The 8796-nt window shown below is 41.2% G+C and overlaps 1 protein-coding gene across 1 annotated transcript in view; it reads right to left on the bottom strand.

The window, feature by feature from the left end:
• shox (shox homeobox) overlaps positions 1-7687 on the bottom strand; it is a 10572-nt gene extending 2885 nt beyond the window's left edge. The window contains 4 exon segments of the mRNA XM_005733778.2: positions 1854-1942; positions 2129-2186; positions 5403-5611; positions 7215-7687. Of these exon segments, the coding sequence (XP_005733835.2) occupies positions 1854-1942; positions 2129-2186; positions 5403-5611; positions 7215-7461 (603 nt within the window). The 5' untranslated portion in view covers positions 7462-7687.
• Positions 7688-8796: the final 1109 nt, after the last annotated feature.

The following is an 8796-nucleotide window of genomic DNA, read 5'->3' as shown; positions in this document are numbered from 1 at the left end:
GTGTGTGTGTGTGTGTGTGTGTGTGTGTGTGTGCAGAGAGGATTTAGGTTTCACAGTCTGACACTATTAAATTCCCCCTCAAATGTTACCCCCTCAAAGCTGTTGCTTACAGTGTGTTTTCTATGAAAATAGTTAAGGGCTGCACTCTGCGCTTTAGCCCTTTCTTCATGTCAGCTATTCTAAATGTTAATGAATCATACATTGCTCTCAGACACCACATCCAATTTAATCGCCTAGAATCAAAGTCTTTCTAGGACCCAGAACAGATTTGTTTAATTCAGACTGAGGACTCTGTTATACCCTTGGAAATACGCAGTCTTGTTATCCTGATTATGTATTCAATTGCATAAATAAACTATTTTGCACTGAAAAGATATTCACATATTTGGAGTTATAAATATTTATCCAGACATATTCCTGAGTCAAGGGAAGAAAAAAAAGAAAAAGAAACCATAAGGAGCATAGGATATCAGTTTTCACATTCTTGGCAATTATTTTATAAGAAGTAGGTGAAAATTAAGCATCCGCTTACTTCAGAGGGAGAGAGCTGAGCCTGTTGCCATGTCTCATGTGTTTCAAACACCACAGGAAGAAGTGGGAAAACTCAAGTATTTCTAGCTTTCTTCTCCAACCAAAATAGCACGATAGAAAGTCAAAGTTTTAACTTGACTAAATATTATTTTTAGTTGTATTTTAGTATAAAAATGCAAAAAGGGAGATTTAAATCGAAGTTGTTAAACGAAAGGGAAAATTAATTTGTACCCGTGAGTTTGTAGTTGCTAAGCGCTGCAGTGGCATCTGAACAAAACCTTCTGCAAAACAACACATTTTTCCACGTATCGCGTTCACCGAAAGAATCGGGGAACAAACTGCAGCCGTGACTGATAATTTCCAATTGTATAGTGCGAACGCGATTGGTTACACAATGCAGAAGGACCACTGGAAAAACAAATCACAGTTATGAAACTTGATTTTGTGGGTTATGGCAGAAATTAATCTGTCTCTGAAAATGGAACAGGTGACGCGGGTTCAGAGTGATTGTGTGCTTTCGGCCCGGCACACACACAAACTTTGCATTGCTTTAAAAGACACAAGTCTTTACTTTTTTGTTGACAAGAGGTCACGACCTTACCCATCCACCAGCCGCTAGCCATCTCCTCGTTTCCCATGCATATGCAGCGTTGTAATATCTGAGTCCATGCATGCCTAGTGCCTGTTTCAACCTCGTGCAACGTGCCTCTCTCTCAGTATGCAGGCCTCAATCCTCCACCCCTGCCAGTGCAGCTCAACGCCAATATCCATCAGAGCCCACTTCATTCCCCGCTTTCATCATCTCTTTTATGTGCTCACGCCCGCCGCACTGTTGGCTTAATTAGGCCGTTGCTTTTAGCCAGGGTCAAGCAGACAACACAGCAACCGGGACGTAGAAGCAGACAGCAGCAGATCAAATGTCTGCCCACCTTTCCTCTCCCTGTACGGTCCAACCTTCTCCCCACAGCCAGAAGGTGAAAGGTGCACTGAGGTCTGAACACCCCCACCCTTTCACTCCCCTCTCCACGTATGCACTCTTTCATCACTTCAGTCTAATAGCTGCACATGGCTTATATACATGCATGTGGAAGCACAAATATAGAAGGCCCACTCTGACACCAATTCCACCGCATATCCAAGCGCAAAACAGTCCAGTCTCAACTTTTACATTTATTTGACGGGTTTTTTTAGAGACAACGCATTACTTGTCACCACTGGATTATTTATTTTCCTTTTTTACATTTAAGCTTATTTTGGTTTCTGGATTATTTTTAGATTTTTCAAGCTTTGTCAATTACCGCAAATATGAAAACATGGCCTACCTGTTGGAAGGGCATCCGGAGGGCGCCCATATTGACATAGGGTGCTACTCTGCATGCGTCAAGGGGACTGCCGCTGCCCAGAATAACACCTGGAGAGAAGGGAAAGATGTCTGTCAGACAGCCAGACAGTTGTTGTTATGTGAGATGAGGAGGTCACAACTTTTTTTTTCACATGCAGTCATAAAAATGGTGAAACTGTGTCAAAATGTAATCAGTAATAAATTCACTAATAATAATATTAAGAGGCCAAAATAAAGGGAGCAAATTGCATTCACCTTTGTGCATCTGGTTTTCTTGTTTTCGACACTTTGCTCTCCTGTTCTGAAACCAAACCTGCAATCGAAAGAGAAAAGAACTGATTAGATGCAAACAGTTTCTATCCTATTTGTTGTCATATTTAAATAGTGAAATTAGATTGTCATAAATGGACAAATTTTTTTTTTTTTTTGGAACCAGGCAAATAAAAACAGGGGAAATCCAACACACGCAAGCAAATAAAACCTAAGTCAAGTGTGTTCACAAATAAATACGAATTGTAATAATTTTCAAAGAGGAAAAAATATTAGACTGTAAATGAGACTAAACTAATTTATAGATTAAAAAACATACTTTTAAAACTGAGCTAAATGGACTGGTTCTTATATAGCGCTTTTCACAACTGCTTCATTCATACAAGCACTTTTTTCTTTGCTCTGTCTATCTAACATGCACACAGAGCAACATGGGGTTAGTATCTTGCCCAAGGATATTTGGCAGATGGGGATCGAACCACCAATCTTCCGATGACCTGCTCTATCTCCTAAGCTACAGCCACTTAAAGTCACTGTAACTTAAACAAAGTTCTAGTAGGGTTGTAAGAAAAAGTGTAGCAATTTTACAAGGATACTGTGATCCTTCAAATAAATAAATAAATGTCATTAACTACCTTCCAATTTGCTGACTGCCTTTGAAGCTGCAGGCTGCGGGCCTATTGTTAATCACCATCAACTTAATTTGCCTCGTTGAATAACATTATCTCCCCTCCCCTTCGACCCCCGCGATGATTATCGTTAACAGATGCGAAAATTAGCGACCGGTGGCGGACCACAAAGGGCGCCGACTGATGATGTTGCTGACGACTCGGGGTGCCGTGACGCCGTTTTTAAGCTGCGGGGGAGCGACGTGCAACATCGTGTCGATGGGACTGCAATAACAGGGGAAGTCGATAAAGCGTCCATTAGGGACCGAGGCGAGAGAGCAGGAGATAACAACGAGGCGAAAATTACGAGGAAAACAAATGTCTCGCTCTCAGCTTCACAAAATATCATCCAAATATATTTTTTACAATAAAACCAGAGCAGTGAGATTTTCCTGTCGATGCATTATCAATGTCTATAAATCCTGTCCACGTAGAGTACATAATTATTATTATTATCATCATCATCGTGGTGTAGGCCTGAAGCTAAACACTGCACATTGTCGTTATTGTTTGCGATTGTTTACGCCGTGAGTTATTAGCTCTACAGCGGTAAATGATGGTAGGAAAGGTGTTTATGAAAATCCCAGGTGATTTTGCATAGACGCACAGTAATCCCTCAGATAAATCAAGGCTAATATTAGACGGGCCCGAGATCAATTCCAATTACGTGCCAGTATGTTAAGCAAAGTGAACTACACTGGTTCAGACAGTTATTTCTTCATTAAGGGCCACTCAATGATGCGCTTCACAAATACCCTAATCTCATTTCCTTTTTGATTTTTTATTAGAGACAGTGAATAATGACATTTAATTTAGCAGCGCGCCAGAAACCCAAAGATATTAGTCCTAACCGAATTACTGCCTGCTCCTCACCAAGCTCTCATAACTTTCAATTAGATTCATTGACAGCTGCTCGGAGCGCAGGTTCACAGCCTGTAACAGCCCTGCTGCAATTCGCTCTCACTAAATCTGGAGAAAACATGTGCCAGTGCGCACCCCCCCAAAAGACAGCCTGAAAATGCTTTATTTATTTTTTTCCTTCATCTTTTTTCCCCCAAAAGAGAACATCGGTAGGTTCCGAGTGTCTATTTGATAACATAAAACACACACACACGCAGACTCGGTCTTTATCAGTCATATTTCCTCCATAAATAATTTTAATGCACGCACTTTATTAGCGATAATAGCAGTGTACTGCTGTCAACTAAGTCCGCTCAGGAAAAAAGGTAGTCGGTGGCTTATAAAGCTCTATGATGCGGCTTATTCATCCGATTAGATATAGCTGAACAGCAGCAGAGTTGGCCCAGAATTGAATTATTTCTAATCTGTTTTTATGGGGACACTACATCAAGCCAATGGCAGATATTACAAAGAAAATGAGGAGCGATACGAGTTGACATAAGAGCGCGTCCCCTGAAGCAGCCATTCAGGCTCTTCATTCATTTTAATCACTGGCTGGATTTCTTTCTTCTTTTTTTCTACCCGCAAGGATGCTCGGATCGGAGGCACAAGGCTCCACAGGCCTACCGCTGCAAGTTCAGCTGGCTCTGAGGCTATCCATCCTGGACGGTTTACAACTGGTTTACTGCTACTGTACGTGAATCTTTCATTAAACACACACTTTTAAAAAATAGTTATTTGTCATACTTGTTAAGAGGGCCTGGTGAACCCTCTACATTTGATATTTTCCTAAATAAATATTTTTTTAAATAGTCAAATCTGCGGCAATTGTGCAGTCATGTTTCTAACATTTATAAATGTCGCAGTGAAACCGTCTCCCTGTAGGAATATTAGGACACCACAGAGAAAGCTAGACGGGGCTTTACAAACCTCCCCATAGGAATATTACCGCAATATTTCAGACGTGGAGCTTTTTCACTAACAAGCTGGATCATTTATTTGTCAAGTGGTCAACCTGTCACTAAACTAATGAGCTCCTAGCTTTTTATTCTTCTGTTTTTTATTTATTTATTTACTTGTATGTTTCAGGACACACGATGCGACCTGTTTATGTTCCAAAAGAAACCAGAATTTGTTTTTAAAAAGTCGTTTTTTCACGTGGCTCACACGCAGTCTTTCGTATTTCGAGTCATTTCAAAGGATTTTAAACGTGCTCAGTGTGCGAGCAAACACAACAGAAAAGGTTTATTTAAAGGCTCCAAAATGACTGCGCAGTTTTATAATATATTTTCACGTTTTTATAGCAATATGCGTGTTTTATAGCAAAATTATTTCACGATGGATCCACATGGTCCGGTTTTCCACCTCAAAAGCTAAAAATATATTTTCTTATATTTTCGGTTAATTACAGTGGGGTTTCCTTATAGAACAAATTAAGGGCTGGCTAGATCACTAACATATTTCCCACAAAGCAGTGATGCCACTTAACAAATCACCCACACACACACGCGAGCTTACAAGTGTTGCTTAACAACAGCAGAAATATTTTCACACTACAGCCGTCAGACAGACAGACAGACAGCAAAGCTTCTTGGCCGCTCCTCACACAGCAGCAGCAACAGCACGATTTCCGCTCTGCATCACAGACACGAGAGTGAAGAAAGTGAGTAACTTATGTGGGAAATCCTCACCTGCACTCTGGCCTCGGACAGTCCCAGCCTCTGGCTCAGCTCCTCTCTCATGAAGGCGTCCGGGTAATGCGTCTCGTCGAAGAGCCGCTCCAGCTCGTTGAGCTGCTCCAGGGTGAAGTTAGTGCGACTCCTCCGCTGCTTCAGTTTGCCCTGTGCATCTTCATCCTCGGACTTCACGTCCTCCTTTTTCTCCTTACACTCATATATCCCTGTTAAACGGCCCACGGGTGGTGGGGGAAGGAAACAATTATTATTATTGTTTTTTAAAGGAGAAGATGCGTTTAAAATTCACACATGCACATATTCCAAGCTCAAAACACACATATCACAAGTGCGCATTAAGGGTTCCCCCCCATATAGTCAACACTGGGCCCTGACAGGGGGCCTTAGGCCTGGCACTTTGACAGCAACACACACACACACACACACATTACACAGCTTAGTTCTTCAATAGAGAGGCCCGTGGCTGCATTTCCAGCCTCCATAAGTCAGCGTGTAATGTCAGTGCCGTAATGGAAGTAAATCAGTCAATATGGAAGCCTAATAAGGGTATAAGCGATTTAAAGAGCAGAGAAATAAGTCCCGGCTAAACGGAGAAGATTTAGGCCTAATTACTCACCTCCATAAAACAGACCTTGGTTATTTTAGGATATCCATAAAAATCATCAGCCAACAGATTTTTTTATTTAATCACACCATTACGCTGCGTGGCTGACAGTACACTATAGCCTAATAAAAATAGAACAGCCTATGTAAGCAGCTATTAAGTGTTATCAGTGTTAATTTTAGCAACAGAGCTGACAACTGCTGCAATTAATGGCCTTTTCTGTCTCATTTTACTGTTTGTACTTTGCTTTTTTTCTCTCAAATGAAAGTCATTTTAACTTAAATAAAATCCGATCAGTTTATGTTAAAAAAGACAGCTTTAATTTAAGTTATAGGGCTGATTATTGCGCCATAGTGCTGACTCCATTTTTTTAAACTCTTCTTACAGGATAAATATAGAAACAAATCCACTAAATCATAGTTTTCTGCCCACTGCACATTTGTGACTGCTGAGTGAAAGGAGGCCTGTGCTCCTGCTGTATGCTACTTCACAGACTGGAAATGAATAAAGTGATTTTTAAAAGGTAGATCTATTTATGTTTTCAGCTTACACACGATTTTGCAACTGAAAAAATAAAAAGATTTATTGCTACTCTAGAGTGTGCAGTCTAAGAGAGCGTGGCAATCGGCAGTCCTGCAGGCTATGGGTTTATACACTGCATCATAATTACATTATATTTAAGCTTTTAAACAACGCCTGCTAGAATGTACAAGAATACATAATTTACTAATAAAGGCAAAAGAAAATACACTGCAGTGCTGACTTAAAGTAGGTTGTTGCCGGATAGTTTAATACCGGCATAAAATGATGACATATAGTCCAAATAAAGCTAAAATCATTATTAAACATTAGACATTTAATACGATTATATTCTACAGAACAAATCTTGCTGTATTTTTTCTTTCCTTTCGTTTGCAAACTATCATTAAACAGTTAAAGCGATGGTCTGGCGAAGGGCCCGCCTCCTGCTTTGTAAAATTATCATTGCAATAACAGATTAATGCGTTAACTTTGGGGAACTACATTGACTAAACGCGGTTACGTAAATTCAACTCTTTTTTATGCGCGTAGATTTTGTAAAATTATAATAATTAAAACAACAACAAGAAAAATGCATCGCTCCGGACACACCAGACAGCCGAACTTGAGACATTTTCCCCGACATCACGCGGGAGCATTTCTCACAATTAAAGTGAAAACCTTACCCTCTGTCGCCCGCGTAACATTAAAGTCCTTCAGTTTCTCCTTCTCCAGCTCGACGTGGTCCTTGAACAGATGCACCGGGCAGTGGTTGCTCTCCGTAATGTCCTGCAGGTTTGTCTCCGGGCTGCCCAGCTCCCTCGCCCTTGTCAAGCCGCTCTCCAAAACTTCCCTGTACGTGATACTCTCTTTGCTGCTCTCCTTGGTTTTCTGATCGAACGATTTCGACACGAATGCCGTAAGTTCTTCCATGGTCAGCTCTGTCGCTCAGTAGTGCTCCTGCTCAGGGAAATCCACCGTGAATTCTCAGCATATACCGTCTCTATATACCAGTGTACAGCTCACGGATACGCTCTTTTAGGAGGCTGGCAGCAGCGATAGATAGAAGGGGTGGAGAGGAGGTGAGATCACTCCTGCTGTTGTGACTGTGTATTTGAGAGCACACTATTTATACACGGCCACCTCAGCCCAGCGCCCCCACCCCTTCTTCCCTCGGATCTCTGTGTCTCGAGCAATTACAGGCCGGCTCGACTTTGCAGAATTCAACTTTCAGCAGCTTTTTTTCCCTTCTTCTTCTTCTTCTTCTTCTTCTTCTTCTTCTTCTTCTTCTTCTTCTTCCACAAATCAATGATGGAACTGATGGAGGCGGTTAATTGAATTACGGGGTCATTAAAATGCCTATGGTGGCTCACTCCTGTGAGGAGGCTGTATATGGCTGTTGTGTCTAATTAATTCGGCGAAAATTTAATTAACGCGATTAGGAGATAGAAATACGGGGTTTGTGGAATTTCGCTTTGATTTCCTTTGTCATTTGTTGACAAATGTGTTTGAACCTTTATGTGCGCATGAGTCACCAATAGCTTCTGGTTTATATGCTTTCTGGACTTGTCTGAACTGGAATTAGCACACAAGATTCCTGAGAGCAAAAGGCACGGAGGCAACGATGAGCATTATAAAGTTGCGAGTGAACTGAAAATATGAGGACTTGCTTCACAATGAACGGGTACTAACGCTGAGCCAGTGAAAATTACAATAGATATTAATAATGCCTAAGTAATGTCTGAAAAAAACAAGTGACCCCCTCTTCCAAACATTTATTTTCCTCAAAAACAAGTGCAGCCAAAATTTATTTGATTGGAGTTCTGAAGTTATTTTCCACTGCCTACTGCAGATAAGTGCATATCATATAAATGCATACAGCAAAAGAGCGGAAAGTAGCCGCATATAAAAGCAACAGATGCATAATTATCGGATAATGGTGTAATTAATATTTTGGTGCTCTAAATTCGGGTCTCTTTTGAGTATTCAACTGGAATCCTTCGCGGTTTCCGTTTACAAATAGGGAATAGAAATCAATAGATATCAGCAGTGGACAAATGTGCCCTCTTTTTCATGGGAATAAGTGAGCCCATAATGGCTTAACGTTATCTAAGTCGTTCATCAGTCCAGCACACAAACACAAAAAGGCCGAGAGAAGAGTGCGATCCCCTGGGTCTGCCGCCCTGAGCGGCCCGCCACTGTGAAAGTCTCATATCTCAGCCCTCTAATGACTCGGTTTGATGTCTCTCCATTTATCAGTAAGCCCGC

The sequence above is a fragment of the Pundamilia nyererei genome, unplaced genomic scaffold (assembly GCF_000239375.1).
Source record: "Pundamilia nyererei isolate P.nyererei 1_Seehausen unplaced genomic scaffold, PunNye1.0 scaffold00055, whole genome shotgun sequence".
In the NCBI taxonomy this organism is placed as follows: Eukaryota; Metazoa; Chordata; class Actinopteri; order Cichliformes; family Cichlidae; genus Pundamilia; species Pundamilia nyererei.
The sequence above is the reverse complement of the archived record's forward strand: the minus strand, read 5'-3'. Positions and strand labels throughout refer to the sequence as shown.